The 17,750-nt window shown below is 43.7% G+C and overlaps 1 protein-coding gene across 2 annotated transcripts in view; it reads right to left on the reverse strand.

Annotated features, from left to right (window-relative positions):
• The window catches only part of TIMM44 (translocase of inner mitochondrial membrane 44), a 28,660-nt gene extending 12,018 nt beyond the window's left edge, over nt 1-16,642 (reverse strand). For both annotated transcript variants that reach the window (XM_086767316.1, XM_086767317.1), the window contains exons 1-10: nt 16,596-16,642; nt 14,330-14,437; nt 13,670-13,840; nt 13,114-13,194; nt 8,492-8,641; nt 5,936-6,075; nt 5,372-5,457; nt 3,452-3,544; nt 2,984-3,108; nt 1,273-1,323 (exon numbers count right to left, since the gene is read on the reverse strand). In XM_086767316.1, coding sequence (XP_086623442.1) covers nt 1,273-1,323; nt 2,984-3,108; nt 3,452-3,544; nt 5,372-5,457; nt 5,936-6,075; nt 8,492-8,641; nt 13,114-13,194; nt 13,670-13,840; nt 14,330-14,437; nt 16,596-16,619 — 1,029 coding nt within the window. In that variant the 5' untranslated portion in view covers nt 16,620-16,642. The remainder of the gene's footprint in view (nt 1-1,272; nt 1,324-2,983; nt 3,109-3,451; nt 3,545-5,371; nt 5,458-5,935; nt 6,076-8,491; nt 8,642-13,113; nt 13,195-13,669; nt 13,841-14,329; nt 14,438-16,595) is intronic.
• Nucleotides 16,643-17,750: the final 1,108 nt, after the last annotated feature.

Genomic DNA, 17,750 nt, shown 5'->3' on the forward strand with positions numbered 1-17,750 from the left:
TTTTGCTTTGTTGGTTTGTATTCCAACACTTCAGCGATCAATATCACACACTTAGCACTTGTGGTATGATTCTATTCAAGAGCCTTTATTTATCTCCCAGATTCTCGTTAACAGGACTCCCGTTTCCTCCCTTGGCTTATTTTACAGATGATTCTTGACTTATGAGCTTAACTTACAACTGCAACTAGCTTAGAAAGGTTTGCTTTTTGTCTTATAAACTGCAGCAAATACGCTACTTCCCTCAAGAGATTTGAGAGAAAACGGTGTCATTTCAAAGGTTACTTGAACCAATAAAGAACTTTCTTTACTTTCAGACTGCTTTAAATATCAGACTCTTACATACTGCAATATTGTTACAAAGATGTTAATCACAACTAACAACAACAACAAAATCAAATTCAAAATTTGCCTCTTCCAGTGCGTGCATTTCCAGCCCTCTGGTGGTGGTGATCAGTAAGGAGAACATTCACTTCAAGCAGTTAAACTATTTAGAAACAGAACAAGCATGGGTCTGCGTTGCCTACAACACAATTATTTTGGAGCAGTGTGAAGACCAGAACAAACGGCCATCTGTGTTGTCAGGAAAGGAAATCTGCTTTCATGAAATTAAGTGGACAATAATACAATCACTGAATCATAATCAATTCACTGTTTCAAGAAGTGGATCCAATATCGAAAATCTATCCCAGTACAAAACCAAAACCAGTTTCTGTAAAACAAACCAAAATTCAGTTTTCTGCAGTGAGATTATCCAGACTGCAGATCATCTATGCTGCAATTCCAGAAAAAAATACAGCCTGCCAGGATTATTTGCTAGGATACTGCAGTGGAGCTGTGTTTGTGTAGCAGCTCCAGGGACTGGACTTTTCTGCTCTGTAAGCAGAAAAGCATCACATTTTTGAGTCAGCTCAAATGTCTCTGCACCTTCTCACGCAGTATCTGGGATACAGGCTCCTAAAGCCCATCCAATTAAAGAAGGGCATTGAAGAACTGGAGCTAGTTAAACTAGTTTAAGCCTAGCTCTCAATTCACTATCTGTCTCTAAAGAAGCTCTTCTCTCATATCCAGAGAATTTCAGAAGTCCAGCATGTACACTTCACTGCATTAGTGTTTTATAGTATGAACACATTACATGCAGAGACAGCTGGACAAAGCAAGGAAGCAACATCATAGATACAACAGTTGGACAGCTGGCAAGCAAAGCAAGCACAACACACCTACTTACAAGGGGGAACCATAACCTTTTCAGACATTTTTAGTAGCTCTACTTACTGCTTCGTAGCACCAATCTTTGAGGATATCAAGCTCTCCAGACATCATAGCCTAAGAGATGAAAATCAAATAAAATATGAACAATTTAAAACATCTCCTATATCAGAGAGCTGAAATTATCAGCACTTTCAGCAGCAAACTCCTTTAAATCCTATATCTGTTGAAACCCTGAAGAAGGATAGGAGCTTCAAAGAGGAACAGCAATAAGAACTTCTATAAAGACACATATACCCAGTCAGATGTACATAAATCTTTCAATAATTAAGACAAAAGCTATCTTAAACCTTCCTATCCAAAAACTCAGTAGAATGCACACTACCCAGAAATCCTGGGAGATGGGAACTAGCAGAAGCAGGAGTACAAACCCAAAGTAGATCTACAGTTTTCAAGAATGTGGAAAAATTCAGGCCACAAAATGAACAGAAGAATCATGCTGCGACTCATGAAAAAGTTTATCTTTAAAACACTGTGTAATAAACACCTGGAATTCATAACAAAACAGATGCTGGGAATTTAGCAGATTTCAAAATAAAGTTAGTTATATGTGGCAGGGTGTTTTTCAATGTAATGCCTATAAATCTTCATACTTGATGGCATCTGTAAGCTGGCTGCCTACAGTCTGAAAAAACCTCTCCTTTGAAAAATTTATTCTTCAAGAGTCAAGAGCCCATTTTTTTGCAGCTTGCTTTAGTGACATGGCACCGTTAGGAAAAGCAGATTCACTATGACAGGTCTATCGTATTTCACTGCAATGAAACGTCGACATTGCAGTTCCAGTCACACATCCAATACACAAGTCAGTCACTACAAAGACAGCAGTGACAAAACCTAACTATGCATCAGTTTGAATGTCTGTATCTAAGCATCAAATTATTTATTTTTTATTCATCCTCTAATGCTACCTCATGACTAGGAGTAGCATAAGTATTTCTACATGTATATTAGCATGTATCAATTTGAGATATGATCACTCACTGCACTGTATTGTAGGATGAGAAAACAACACTTCACACTCTCTTAGCATCTGCTCATCTCTTCAAGTCTCAGTTTTTCCAGTCTCAAACAAATTTCTCAAAATAATTTCTCCTGTACTTCTTCAAATTCCATGCTTTCACTGTATATTTTCTGACATATTGTAACAGTGAGAGGAACTATATCCATTTATACTTGAAATCATACCCTTCATCAGTGCTGTCCTCTGAGTGGTTTTATACTTTAGTCTTTAAAAATATTAAGTCCTACATACTTCCTTGACTAGTGCAGAAATATTTTCACTGAACCATTTATCATGATCTGGTCTTCTTCCTAAGCAGTCACAGATCATTTAGAATCCAGTAGTACATACGCACCAAATTCTTTCCTTTATCAATATTGGATATCACCATCTGTCCAGTACTGTTCACTCATCTACTTCCGTTTGATCCATCTGATGCCCATATAATTTCTCATGGGAGAAGATGGTTAGTTGTTTTTGAGGCTAGAAAAAAATTTGCTAGTCGAGTAAATTATGAAATATGGTTTTTAACTAAATTGCTATGTGGGATCCAACCTTTTCTCAAGGTTATCTCATGTTCTGTGCAAAGCTGCATGCTTCAGAAGCAAATACTGTCCCAACTTTTACTTTTAGCACCAGAAAACTGAAAGAAAAATCTTTCATGTTACAGCAAAGAAAAAAAATAAAACAAATACACCGTACTCTGCCCCACCTTACCTCCAAAATATTGGGGATTATATCATACTCGCATTGCTTTAAAAACCGATCTTTGTCAAAAGATGGATCCACTTTGAGTATCTCTGTCAAAACCTCGGACATCTCCGTCTTTGAGAATAAGCCACCTAATAAAACAATTCAGTGAGACTGGTGGCATGACAACTGTCGCCAGGAAACGAGAAAGACTTTAGGTTACAGAGGGAAGGAAGAGTCACCTGGGAACAACTGCAGACTTTAAGTTAAGCTTGAGATTTATCCCATACAAGCACTTGTCATCACACTTCCCTTTCGATCCAGTAGCAGGTTGCTACACTGCATGATACTGGATAATGATCCATGCAAAATATTATAAAGCTCCAGAATCTGTCCCAAAGGTCGGTAACACACGGAGGACGACAGCACTAACATTCACTAGGAACAGAGCTAAAGGGATAGAAACGCACTTTCACAGCAATGAAGGAACATTACCTATTAAGTCAGTGACTTTGTCTGTGACAGCTCTGGAAGCTCGAATGAATGCATTATCACTTTCATCATACTTCATTTTCATTTCAAAGAACCCTGAAAGGAGAGGAGACATGAGCAGCAGTGTCTTTCCACTACACTTCTGAATTAGGAAACAACATGCAACGGGTCACAGATCAAACCTGATAGTTCTTTTCTAAATCTTTGTTGATTAACAAGTTTCTATTTCAACAATTACTTTCCTCCTCATCTTTCTGCAATGTTTGTAACTATCAATAACTGCCGCTAAGAGAATGATGGTTTCTCTGACTTCAGCTGCCAGAAACTCTGGATCTTCTATGCAGCTCTTCACACAGAAAATACACTAGACTTCCTTACATCAGCAACAGTCTGCTTACGCCCCTTGATTCAGGCTACTACAAAGGGGTGGCAGGATGTGAAATCAACGCCAGAAGGTTTAACTCAGGGGAGAGAAAGCAAGAATCAACCTTAAATATTGCCAATTTTTAATAGAATAGCAAGACATCAGTAAGGATGCAGTTCTTAAGCAGCTTGATATACTTCTCAACCTTGATAAGAAAGCAAGCCAAGCATGTCACAAAACTACAGAAGTCACTGATGGGGAAGGAGAACTCTTGCAAAGCAAAACCTCAAAGGCAGAAAGAAGGGCAGGATGTGAAGGAAAAAAAAGAAAGCCACTTAAGCAAGGAGGCATTGTTGCAACAAACTAAGGGCTCAACAACCCATTATCTGTCTCTAGACATCATCAGATGGACCAGAACTGCAGAAGGTAGTTGCAGTGGGAACTGCAACTGGTGGGAAGCTTCTTCCCACCACATCAATTAACAACTGGAATCCTGCCCCAAAGCTTATGCTCCTTCCAAAAACCACACAGTGTTCTTGGTACAGGTGGTACATAAAGGGAGAGCACACATAATAGGAGTCTGCTGCAGCCACATCTGCAATATTGCCTGGATTGGAAAACCACAGTCTTGGAAATAGGCATAAAACCTAGAGAATGCAGAGCTCATGCAGATGGCACAGGAGTGGAGGATGCGACATGGGGAGTTTTAAGAGCTATGAGCATCTCCTTGAAAAGGCTAACAAATAGGACATAAAAATCCACTCTTGGATACCTCCCAAGGAGCTCTGCTTTAAAAGAAGTTAGGAAGAAACACAATTCAAAGTTAATTATAAGTTGCACTTTCACACAATTGTTTTTTCCTTAACAAGTAATTTACCCTGCAGTACACTAGCAGCAATTATTTTGATTTGTTGAAGGATTCTGGTCTCCGGCTTCTTTATGCCTTTCAGAAACATTAAATGTCTAGATAGCTATTAAAAGTTATTGCCCACTGCAGTACAGATATTCAGTATTTTTAGGTTTTGCAACAAAAACAGAAAGGAGGCAAAGTCCCACACATTCAAGAGTTCTAAGCAGATGACAACAAAAACCAGCTCACTGAAGACAAGATTTTTCCTCGTTATAATCCCAAGGTCAGGATGAAGAGATCTGCCTGCCCTTTCCCTGGTGACACACATGCATGCATGCCCTGGCCTCTTCCCAGTGCCAGAGTGGATCTGACTATAAAAAAAAAATAGAAAAAAAAAAATAGAGTTCAGTTCTCCTTAAGCAATGGCAAAAGCAGGTTTTGGTACCTACAGGGAACAGGGACTGATCAAAAACAATGCCTGACTGAGGGAAGGGTCCAAACACAGATGGAGCAGCTTGGAAAAGCTGCAGTGTTGTCAACTACGCCTACCTCCCATTCACACCACCACTGTAGCAACAGCTACAATGAAAAAAAAAAGGCAATGATTTGCATTATGTTGAGACTAGTTGCACAGATGGCATCAGATCCAGCACAGCAAGAATCAGAACAGGGAAATAATGTGCTACTCTTTCGTCTTTGGAACACTTACTATTGAAGACCACATTGTTGTCCTTGAAATCTTTCCACTGCTGATACCATTTTGAGTCTTTATGCAGCACCACACCCATGGCCTCCCTAGAAAGTGCAGAAGACATGGGTACTTGTGAACAAGTAACTTACAACTGAGTGAGAATAAAAAGGAGGACATCCCGACAAATATCACTGCAGCATGCAGTATCCCTGAGGCTGATACACTACATAAATGACAAACAACTTAGTAGAGCAAGGCAGTAGAGAAAGCACTTAGTCATGCCAAACATAATTCAACAGCAACTGAGAAAACATAACACATGCGCAAGTAAAAATTTCACGTCAGAACATTATGTATCCACTTTATAATTTTAAGTGCTCAGTTTCACTATCAGAAGATTCAGTAGCATCAACTTCTGCTGGAAATCTGCTCTCAGACTTACCTGCTCTGCTAGGCTACGCCTCACCCCACAGACTCATTTCAGTAGTTGGATTTTAATCATCCCTGAGCTGTAGTTAAGTTTTAAAGTTTTTATCAAATTATACACAGAAATATTCACCCTAAATTACATCCAATACGTACTCATTAGCTTCAAATATTCGTTCCTCTTTAATCCTCTCGCCTGAGAATTCTGTTCTTTTTCGTAGTCGCTCCGGACGTTTGTAAGGACCAGTCTGCCCTAAAACACTTTCATCTATTTCCTTCTTAACAGTTTCTACTCCCTGAAAAGAAAACATCCCTATTAGATTGATTTACTGCTCCCCGCCCTTTCCCAGAAACTGAAAATCACTTCTATTGGAGGGAAGAAAAAAAAAAAAGAAATAAAAGAAAAACCAACAAGATAAGAGTAACACATTATTCTTCTCTCCCTTACTCAGCAAATGCTTCTTTGCTGATGTCTGTTGAGAAACACACCAGTACCAAGGTCTTCTGCTTAAGAATTTAACAGTCTAGGACAGCAAATGGATGGTCATATTGGATCAACCTGAAGAAAAAAAACAATATAGTAGAAGCTATGGACACAGTCAAACCTGATGGCTGATAAGGGGTAACCTCTACAGAGTTTAAGTTGGAATAAATCAAGTCAGAGGAAGGCAGGCGTATCAGCCCCTAACAGCAGCCAGCAGTTGCTGATAGAATGACATGCCACAGGTAAAAGGAAAAATGATTCCTAGTATCCAAAAGTAGGGGAGATGAAAGACTTCAGAACATCAACAACTAACTGCAAAGCCACCTGAAAGGTCAATAAAATTCAGGTTCTAGGTCCAAGCTTAAACAAATAGAAGTATTGCTTTCCCCCAAACAAAAAGAAGCCTCACTTTTCATAGAATTCTACACACCTTCTAGCTGAGAAAATAGCTTTGAAGCAAACTTTTTTGCCAAACAAAAGATGTGAGAAAAAAAAAAATCACAGTAGCGCAGCTTATACTGAAGGACTTAACAAATCTGGACTGATAGACATTTCATCAGTGAACAGCTACATCCTCCGTTCAGATTTTGCCAAGAGGGAGCTGCATCCTGCCACAATCATTGTAGGGAATTTTTGCCCTACACTTCAACAGAAACTCGGACTACAAATAATTTTTAGTGTTTTTCCTTTATCTTGGCTGTTCTACTTTCATCACTGAACTTCCAAGCAGTACTTTCTCTAATGACTATACCTACAAAAATCTGTTGCACAGTAAGTACATTTTCCTATTACAACTAGACACATGCAGGCAGAAAGGGATTTTATATACGCTCTATACATAGTTTTTTCCCATTTTGCATTTTTATTTAGAGCATGTAAGTTATATAGCCCGAAGCACCACATGGCCTTATGAAGGCTGTTATTTTACAACTTTATTTCATGCAGGAACGTTCTGGAGAACACAAAATGTCCCACACAGCTTTGCCAGCACACGTCGTCCTCCCCTGCTGAAAGTCAGTGTGACTCCTTCCTGAAGAAAGTTACAACAGCACTCAGGGCCTAGAGGGAATAGATGCCAGAGATCTGATACAAAGCAGAAACTGGAGTTTAAGTGACTTTAAGCATCAAGGATAAGCAAATAAACTCCAAATCTCAGTCTATTCCTACTGACTATAAAAGACCATCTGAGGGACCTGGCAGAGAAGAGAACAACACACAAGCCCCCGTGGATGCCATCTAGCTCCAGACTATACAAATAAAATATCTCCTAAATAAGGAAGCAATGGGGATCTCATAATTAGACTGCTACTACAATTTCTAAGAGTATGTGGTTTTCTGAAGCAGTAGACTGAATATTCTAAATTCTACATATATATTAGAAAATATAGCAAAGCTACAAGAACTGCTCACAGCCTATAGAAGCTCTTTCAATCAGCTAACTCTGACAATGAGTCAAAAGGTTTATCCGTTGACAGGGAAAACAAATCTTTAAGCCTCAAAAAATTTACTATAAGGTCCTACAAAATCATTGCTTACTTATAAGGTCTGGCCTAGCAGCCTGCTTCATAGAAGGAACAAACAGTTCTTAGATTAGGAGCCTGCTGGAGTAAGGTAACAGGTTTCACAACAGAAAAAGAAAAAAAAAATAGTGTATAATGGGATCTGCAGCTATGGATAGAAGGGACCTTTAGCAGATTGTGTCTTTTTAGAAATGCAGAAAGAGGGGAACTGACTTGACTGGTGAGACTGATACTCCGCCTGGCCTGGTACCTCCTCTTACATTCAGAGGAAGCATGAGAACCCAGTCAAGGGAAACACCACTTCTCAGGCTGATTGCCAGCTGATCAGGTGACATCAAAATGTATGAGCACTTATACATTTTCTAGAAAAGGAGAGCTTTAAGCATGTCAGTTTGTTCCCAAGAGTACGACTAGTATCTGTTTACAGAAGACATTTGCTACCCACAAGCACAGCAACCAATTTTTCCAGCAACACATTTTAGCAGAAGCTCAGCTACTTGAAACTTACACTTTTCTAGGGTCGTAGAGCGAATGCTAGACCTGCAAAATACATCTCCTGAATTTATCAGCTTATTCCAATGGCTCACGAGGTTTTGCTGTAAGAGTTTTGCATTTAATTTTATACTCAGCACAAACTCACACATAACTTCCATGTTAATGAGCTGTGTCCACAGCGCTGGGTCCTAGAGAGGCATGGGACTTACGTACCTGAGAAATAGCTTTGAAGGCTGCTGTCTTGCCTAATTTCTCCCCTCCTTTTGTCATTGACTCCGCAGACTGCTTTGCTGTTTTTGCTGCTTCTTCCACACCTTCCTTTATCTTTCGGCCAATATCACTCTTACTTACTTCATCCAAACTCTGCAACAAAACAAAACAGGAAAGAAAAAGGTCATTTAAAGTGAAAACTTAGTCTTCTTTGTGAATGATAAAGATCTCCTAATGCACACAAAAGACACCAAATCTAAGATGAACACACAGTTACATGTCACAGGAGAGACTTACCAGTGGCTTGGCACTGCAGCATAGTCAACTCTTCTTGCAGAACAACAATTTCAGCTACTCATGGGACCATACGCATTTAAAGGTCCCTTCCAACTATAATTATTCTATGATTCTATTTGTAATAGCTGCTACCGATACATTTTAAAAATATGTATTTCTGTTGACATCAAAGAGAAGGACCAATAATGCAAGAGCTAAAATACCACAGCCTTCTCCTTTGGAACAATCAGGTACTTCTTGCTTCTTAAGAGAAGGTATAGAAGTGGCTGAGAAAGCTCTCTGCTAAGCAACTCCTCCTGGAAAATTAGTAAACGCTTTTCTCAACCCCGCATCTTCACGGCTGTATGTACAGAGCCAGGATCTCATAAGCAAGAGGTTACATGGACTCTGCCACTAGCTGGTCACCCTTTGCAGGAGTGAAATAATGGACTCAATGACATATCAATATGATCCTAGTTGAAGACCCTTTATTTAAGTTTACTCTAAATTTATATACAATTTTCATATCCGTACATGCATCATGCCTTAATTCTATTGGTTACATATATTGTTCACGTGCTACGCACACGCCCTTGTACAGCTACTGATTGGATAAAAGCATATAAGCACTCAGTCCTGTATTTGGAGTTGTTGACATTCTTGCGATTATCAGTTCTCAACCTAGTCCCTGTTTTTCTGCTTGCTCAACTGCCAGAGATCCTCTTTTCTTTGTTCTCAGTGTCCTCCCTATAACCCTGCAGCCCTGCTGAGCAGGCAAAGCCTTTAGTCATGTCAAGCTGCTAAAGCAAGAGTGAATTTTGATAGTCCACGTGTCCATTTTCTTCCAAATACATTGCCACAACCCTTCTGTTCTGCGCCAGCACACATCAGATCCTCGAGGATCTCAGAAATCTCACTGGCAGCAGGCAACAAATCCTGGATGAGTCATAAGCCACAGCCTCAGAGGAAAAGAAATTACAGGATAACAGTACCAAATGGTTTTCCCTGTTTTTCAATGAGATTTGTCTAATAAAGATGCTTACAGCACCCCCAACAGTACTGAGAAGATAACAGTTATGTCCACATCAGCAAAGAGCTTTACATCCAGCTTATAACTGTATAGTTATATACAGTCGAGCTACACCAAAGCACGTTTAGACAGAATGACAGTGAAGGAGCACAGCAGAGAACGGGGACCAGGTCCACACTAACTTCATCTTACACACAGTTTAAGTCCAGTGCTTGGTTGGCTGTTTCTCAGCAGAGATCCTGCACCTGACTGCAAGTGTTGGGAACAATCACAAAGGCTTTGATCTTAAACCACTGCTGAAAACTGCTCAGTTCAGTCTGCTCTGAAGCAGCCTAGCTATGAGCATGAAGTCCATGCACTTCAACCGACGCATAAGGAATAGCCTCCTGAAGTACATCTCAGCTGTAACTTACTGCAGAAATTCTTGTACTCCCTTTAGAGAAAGAGCAATGAGTTTTCAGTCACTGCTGATTTAATTGCTCCAACCAGTAGAAGGGAAAAACAAGACTTGGGCACCTGGGAGTAACTGTCAGGGTGGCAAACACTGCAACAGCCCTTCTCCAACTCTTCTAGCTCAGTGCCACCTCCTGGGTAATGACGGGTCTAGAGCAGAAGGAAGGCTAACGATAAACCCAGCAGCAGGTCTTAGAGCCAGGCGACTAGCAGGCACTTTTGCCAAATAGGAGTGAGCAGGATGTTTATTTACAGGAGAGCACTTCAGCAACTACACACCAGCACTTCTACTTACAAAACCTGAAGCCTCTGATGTTGCAAGACTTTGGCAACATGTGGTAAGAAGCCCAAAACCATATCACATTCTGTTCTGGTTTTGTTTAGTGAGGTGGGGCTGTGGTGGCAGCTTCTGTAAGAAACTGCTGGGAGTTGTTTCCCCTTTGTCCAGTGGACTCGGCCGGGCCTAGGGCTGACCCGCTGCTGGCCAGGGCCGAGCCAACTGGTGACAGAATGTTCCCTGATAACGCCTCTGCAATAACGTATTTAAGAAGGGGAAAACAGAAAAAAATAGGAGAGAAGACGTGAAGACGCTGAGTGGGGGCAGAGAGGAGGAGGCGCAAGCCTTGTGGGCCTTGCACCCCTCACCCTCTGGCCTCCCGCCGGGCGGCGACTGGGCCCGACTCAGCCCGGCCTGGCTGAGAGAAGTGGAGAGGAGATGAGAAGTGAAGAGACCCTGAGAGGCGTCTGCCTGCCGCTTGTGAAGAATTTATTGTGAGAGGAACGGCTGCAGATGCCAGGAGCAGTGAAGAAGGAGGGGGAGCAGTAATGCGTCCCTGGGCCAGAATTCCCCTGAAGCCCGTGGTGACGACCATGGTGGAGCACGTTGTCCCCCTGCAGCTCGTGGAGGCCCACGGAAGAGCAGAGATCCCCCTGCAGCCTGTGAAGGACCCCATGCCCGGGCAGGTGGAGGCCTGAAGGAGGCTGTGGCCCGTGGAGGCCCTGCCGTGGCAGCCGTTCTGGAGGGGCTGCACCCCGTGGAAGAGATGACCCACGCCGGAGCAGTTTCAGGAAGGACTGTGGCCCGTGGGAGGGACCCCACACCGGAGCAGGGGAGGAATGTGAGGAGTTCTTCCCCCGATGATGAAGCAGCGATGTAAAACAACGCATGATGAACTGACCGCGACCCCCATTCCCTCTTCCCCCCTGTGCCGCTCGGGGGGGGAAGGAGGCAGAGATAATGTTAAGCCCGGGAAGAGGGAGGGGTGGGGGAGGTTATCTCGTTCTCTGTCTCATTCTCCTGCTTTGATTTTAGAAATAAATGAACAGTTTTCCCCAAGTCGAGTCTGTTTTGGCCATGATGGTAACTTTAAAGATCTCTGCCTGTCCTTATCTCAAACCTCGAGCCGTTTTTCTTATATCATCTCTCCCTGTTCTCTCAGAGGGTGGGGGGAGCGAGAGAGAGACTGGGTGGTCTGGTCCCCATCGGGGCTGAACTACGACACATTCATAGCAAAAAGCATCAGTGTGAAGAGCATTACATCTCCTAAACAACTTTCCAGGGTGATCTTCCAGCACTGCTCTAACTGCCCTCCACTGGCGTAACAACCTTGAGGCATTTTTTACCAATAGACGATGACAGAACCATCAGGACCATCTCCAGTCTCAAAATCTGAGAGGAATCGCTGCACAGTGCCAGTCCTCTGACCATACACTAACTGAATAAGAAATCTATCATTGCTGCAATTCTGTAATGACTCTGACATTAAAGATTCAGTGGAGTCGGTATTGAGCCCGGCCCTGTTCAACATCTTTGTCGGCGACATGGACAGTGGGATAGAGTGCACCCTCAGCAAGTTCGCCGATGACACCAAGCTGTGTGGTGCCGTCGACACACTGGAAGGGAGGGATGGCATCCAGAGGGACCTGGACAGGCTGGAGAGGTGGGCCTGTGCCAACCTCATGAAGTTCAACCAGGCCAAGTGCAAGGTCCTGCACCTGGGTCATGGCAATCCCAGGCACAAATCCAGGCTGGGTGGGGAATGGATTGAGAGCAGCCCTGAGGAGAAGGACTTGGGAGTGCTGGTGGACATGACCCGACAATGCACACTTGCAGCCCAGAAAGCCAACCGCATCCTGGGCTGCATCAAGAGAAACGTGGCCAGCAGGTCGAGGGAGGTGATTCTGCCCCTCTACTCTGCTCTGGTGAGACCCCACTTGCAGCACTGCGTCCAGCTCTGGAGCCCCCAACATCAGGACGTGGAGCTGCGGAAGAGGGGGTCCAGAGAAGGCCATGAAGATGATGAGAGGGCTGGAGCACCTCTCCTATGAGGCCAGGCTGAGAGAGCTGGGGCTGCTCAGCCTGGAGAAGAGGAGGCTCTGGGGAGACCCTAGAGCGGCCTTCCTGTACTTCAAGGGGGCCTACAGGAAAGATGGAGAGAAACTCTTCAGCAGGGCCTGTTGCGACAGGACGAGGGGTAATGGTTTTAAAACAGAGGGAGGTAGATTCAGATTAGACACCAGGAAAAATTTTTTTACACTGAGGGTTGTGGAGCACTGTCCCAGTTTGCCCAGCGAGGCGGTGGATGCCCCATCCCTGGAAACGTTCAAGGCCAGGTTGAACGGGACTCTGAGCAACCTCACCTGGCTGGAGATGTCCCTGGTCCTTCCAGGAGGGTTGGAAGGGACCTTTAAAGGTCACCTAGTCCAACCCTAACTATTCTAGGATTCAGAACAATTATCGCTTTTGGAATAGCAACCACCCTTCAACAAGAAAAAAAAGAAAGGATGGTAATTCAAAGGCACACAAAGCACATAACCTTAGAGTGGAACTGCTTTATGGAAAGGTTCATCCATAGAAGCGTTTTACCTCTTTAACTGTACCAGTTATTTCTTCAAGTTTCTTTTTAATCACTTCTGAGGTCTTCACTGTTTCAGATTCAATGGTTTTCTGTGGAAAAAAAAATGTTGTGTGTAACTATGAGGACAGAAAATAATCATTAACAGCTTAGCACACAGCACACCCCATTAACACTGTAATTGAGGGCACAAAGAGCTACATCTCAGGAAGCACAATACCTGGGTAACCAGCATTTCATTTTTACAAGTAATGCTGTTTATAGTTATTCAAAGAAGAAGAGAAGTATTTAAATACTGCCAACATTCCATTTAACGTCTATCTGCTCGTTATTTGCGCAATCCAGTGAAGGGTCTGCTGGAAACATTTTCCACTTAAAAAAAAAAAAACCAAACAAAAACCCCACCCTAAGGCATCCATTTACCAGTCAGTATTTCCAGCCATGCAGAACTTCTCACAAAAACAGGTATGCTGAACTAAACAGTCAATTTGCAGAAAGATTCGAGTTTACATTCCGAGCAGAAATAGGTCAGTGACTGGGCAATGAAAACATCAAAAGAAGACTCACGTATTTCCTCCTTGCTTCTCGAAGCGCATCAGATTCTTCTAGCTTTTTAGCTTCATCTCGGAATTTTTTAATACTTTCTTTCATCTCCTTGTTTTTCGCTAATTCCTGTTTGATGTTCTCCACAAAACCTGATATAAAACCCTTCCTTCCTCCAGAAGAGTAGCATCTAGACTAAAGAAAATCATTACATGTTGTAGAATCCAAAGAGATATTAGATTAAATATAAAAGCCAGCAGGCTTGGCTTACTCAAGCCAAGCACTGCATCGTTTCTAAAGTATTCGATGTTGTGGAAAACACACAGCTACCTTGAAAAAGAAGCAGCTTACCCTCAAAACAGCCAAGATGTCCAACACATTTCTAACACCCTGAGAAGTACAGGGCCATTAAAAAAGATGCTTCTCCAGAAGAAGTTTAACTCCAGAGTTAAGTTCAGGCTTAAACAATTTAGTAGATGGAGTTACCACAGCACCATTCCTGAATTTTGCCACTTGGACTCAGCTACTACAAAATTCCTTGAGTTCATCAGATATATCTTAAAAAGTGGAAACTTTCAACATAGAACTGGTGCTTCTCAGAAACATAATCACACCTAGCAGATCAGTACTCTAATAGGAAACTACTTGTGGCCTGAATTTTAAAAAGTTCAGATGTTAACCAACCTGATGGATCTCTGAAACAAGCCTGCTCATTCTATATGCTGTACCTCTGTGGACAGCAGGTACAGGGTATCTTCTGGATATAAGCCACATGCCACTGATGAGGCATTTCTGCAATTAAAACATAAGATCAGGTTAGTGCACAATACTAGATGACAGCACTCTTGAAGAGCCAAGGAAGAACGGAAAGAATACCACAAACAATAACGACCTGTTTTCTGGGAACACACCTGAAGTGCTGCCAAGAAGCACTAGAGGCTGGTTTGGTAAGAGTCATCCATAAGAACTCGGCTATGTGTTTGAGCGGCACTACATCCGCTTACAAGTTCATTTTGATAAAACCAAACTTGCAGTCCAAAACGGGGCAATACACCTTTCACAATCACTTGAGAAAATGTATGTGCTTCACAGAACCCAGATTTTATGAGAACAGTGATGCACAAGTAAATCAATCCTTGAGTTGAAAGCTCTGTTAGTGATGAGAAGCGTACCATTTTTTCTGGGAAAACTGACTCCTCCCAGCTGTGGAGGAAACCCAGGACCCCCTGAATATACCTGTGCGGCCTGAAGTCAGAGACAAACACCTTTTGCCTCAAGTCACGGAATAGAGAAGATACACCAGATCACAGAATGATCACTGAGAAATTCTGCTGCACCTTGCTGATATCACAAGCTGCATTCTTGCATCACATGGCTAAACCACCAATCCATCATCCCATCCTGAAGGCAGACTACGCATAGCTCACAGACTCTTGTCTTTACTCCCTTAAAATGGTCCTTCCGCACTGACCTAGCTCCTCTTTCACACACTCTAGGAAAATCTATTCAGCCTATCCTTGGCCTCCAGTCAGGCCAAAGCTGTACCTTTTACCTCAAATTAACCTCCTGTTCTTGATGGGCCTGTGTTACCAAATCGTGCAACACAAGCTTTTTCTCTACCAGACCAAACTCCTCACCTTAAAAAATAATAAAAAAAAAAATCCACAAAACAAAACATGGACAAATCAAATGGTTTTATCATTAAGACTTTGAAAAATGATTTGTAAGCTGAGAATGTTTAATTCTGTGTCCAAGCTAACAATAATGCATCCACCGCTTCATCACGCTCCTAGATGTTGAAAAGGTTTTGTAAAGAGCCGCACTGTCTGGTCCCGTGGCTTCAGTCACGGCCCCACCAAACATCACAAGCTAAATCCAGACTTCTGAGAAGAATCAACTGTGTAATTGGCCCACATATCCCAGTGGCCAAAAAAACCCATGCGTTATATCAACTCACTGCTTTCCACACTTCTACTAACTCACATCTTATAAATTCAGCTCCCTTTTATTTACTGCCTCTACAGTTACAGCTAAGGCCCACTAGCTTAAAGTATCAAATTTAAATCAAGGAAGGAAACGCTACCATAGCCTGCCCTTGAACCTTGCCGCCCAAGTCACCACTTAGGCTAGGCTTTGAAGCAAGTAAGAACAAACTAGATATTATTCGCACAACTTAAGTATCTATATTAGAATTATTATGTAAGAACAGCATTAAAACTTGGGGCAGACTACCTATTGGCTTTAACTGACTGCAGTTAACCAAAAGGCATATTTCTTCCACACTACTAAGCAGAAATGCTTAATCCCATATTTATCTTTGGGCACAAAACATCAATCACCTTCAGAGCACGTCATACTACAAGGTGACTTTTAAAGCCAGAACCTTTGCATTCAGTTCACACATCCATTCACCTGCTGGACATAGAGGAAAAAAACCTCATGTTTAATATTGAACCTCGCAAGATGCTATTGGTGGAGGAGCTCAGCATCCTCTGCATCCTCAGCAGCTCTGTAGAGCCTCTCCAGGCCAAAGGGGCCTGGGCTGTCCCTCGCTGAGCTCGATGGCAGCTGGAGCCGGGACAGGAGCGGGTGCCCGGTTCCGCCTGCCCGCGGTGCTCCCACTCAGGGCCTGGCAGCCCGCGAAATATCCGGGAAATACCCGTGTCTCAGCACCTCCGGTGCGCCCGGGTAAAAGGGAGAGGACCGAAGGGAGCCGGCATTGGGCCGCCTCTCCGGGCCCAGGGCACCGGCCGCTCTCCGTGCCGGCCCGGCACCGCCGAGGCGCTCAGCCCCAGCGCCCCCACCCACGGGCTGCGCCTCACGGGGCGAGGGGGGGGGGCGGCCCGACGCCGCCTCCCTTCTCCCCACAGCGTATCTGCGGCCCGCGGAGCCGGCCCGGCCCCTGGCGAAGGCAGCGGCTCCCCCCAGCCGCCTCCGTCCCCTTGCTCACCCGGCAGCCTCCAGCCGCCGCCATCTTCCCAACCCCAGCGTATGACCTTCGCGCGGCGCCGTGCGCCGACGTCACTTCCGCGCGCCACGTGGCGGGGGAGCCCGCGGAGCCCCGGCCGGTTGCAGGCCTAGGGGGCGGGGCCGCGCGCGCGCTCCACCGGCCCCGGCCCGCCACAAGGAAACCCCAACCGCGCTTCACGAAACGGTTTTATTGTGAAACAAAATGCAGCAGGATGGGGGTTTGGTGGTTGGTTTTTTTTTTTTTTTTTTCTCTTCTTTCCCCTCCAAAGTACAAAATACCGAGTAAAGCATCAGCTCCTCCAGCAGCAGCAGCCCCCCTCTCCGCACCAGGGCTTTCCAGCTCCCGCTGCAGCGAGCGCACCCACGCACACGCAGGTCAGCATCACGTTTTCCACAACAACAATGCCGGTACGAGGTTCCTACGCTTCCCTGCTTCAGGTTACCTTCCATCAGCACAGCTGCACAACAGCAAACTTCTTTACTAACGGCAATATATATTAAAAAAAAAAATATCAGACTACAACTGTGTTTAATGCAGCAGTTTCATGGCAGAAGTACCTCCACTGGTGTAACCAAGAGGTAAAGGGCAAGAGAAGGGGCTGCTGGAAAGGGCAGGAACCTCTTATACAAGATTTTCTTCACTAAATAAGAAGATGTGAAACCAAAACTCAACGGTTTGAAGCATGCAGAAGGCATTCATGAGAGTAGGTGGTCTTGAAGCAAGAGGCTGGAGGGGAGAAAGGGTTAAGAGACCAAAATAAAGTTGTGACTTTTTTTTTCCTACATACTAGTATTCCAACAATTTAGACCTATTTGGAGCTGTTTTCTTCCACATTTACAATTTCTGTCACCACTCTGGCTCTGCTTTACAATATTACTGAACTGTGCTGCAAGAGTGCAGACACCATCAGGTGACCTGTCACCAAAAGCCAATAATTACAGTTGATAACACTCCAAGTGGCTTTCTGATCCTTTCTTTGTGCAATAGTCTGTTGGTGAGCACTGGTCCTCATTCTCCACTTGCTCAGTATCACCGAGCCAGCAAAGTCCTACTGACAGCACCAATGTCTTTTCACTTCTGTAAGAATTTAATTGGGGAGACCAAGCAGCTCTCAGACTGAGGTAAGGGCAAAAA

Source organism: Chlamydotis macqueenii, chromosome 26 (genome assembly GCF_036417535.1).
Source record: "Chlamydotis macqueenii isolate bChlMac1 chromosome 26, bChlMac1.mat, whole genome shotgun sequence".
In the NCBI taxonomy this organism is placed as follows: domain Eukaryota; kingdom Metazoa; phylum Chordata; class Aves; order Otidiformes; family Otididae; genus Chlamydotis; species Chlamydotis macqueenii.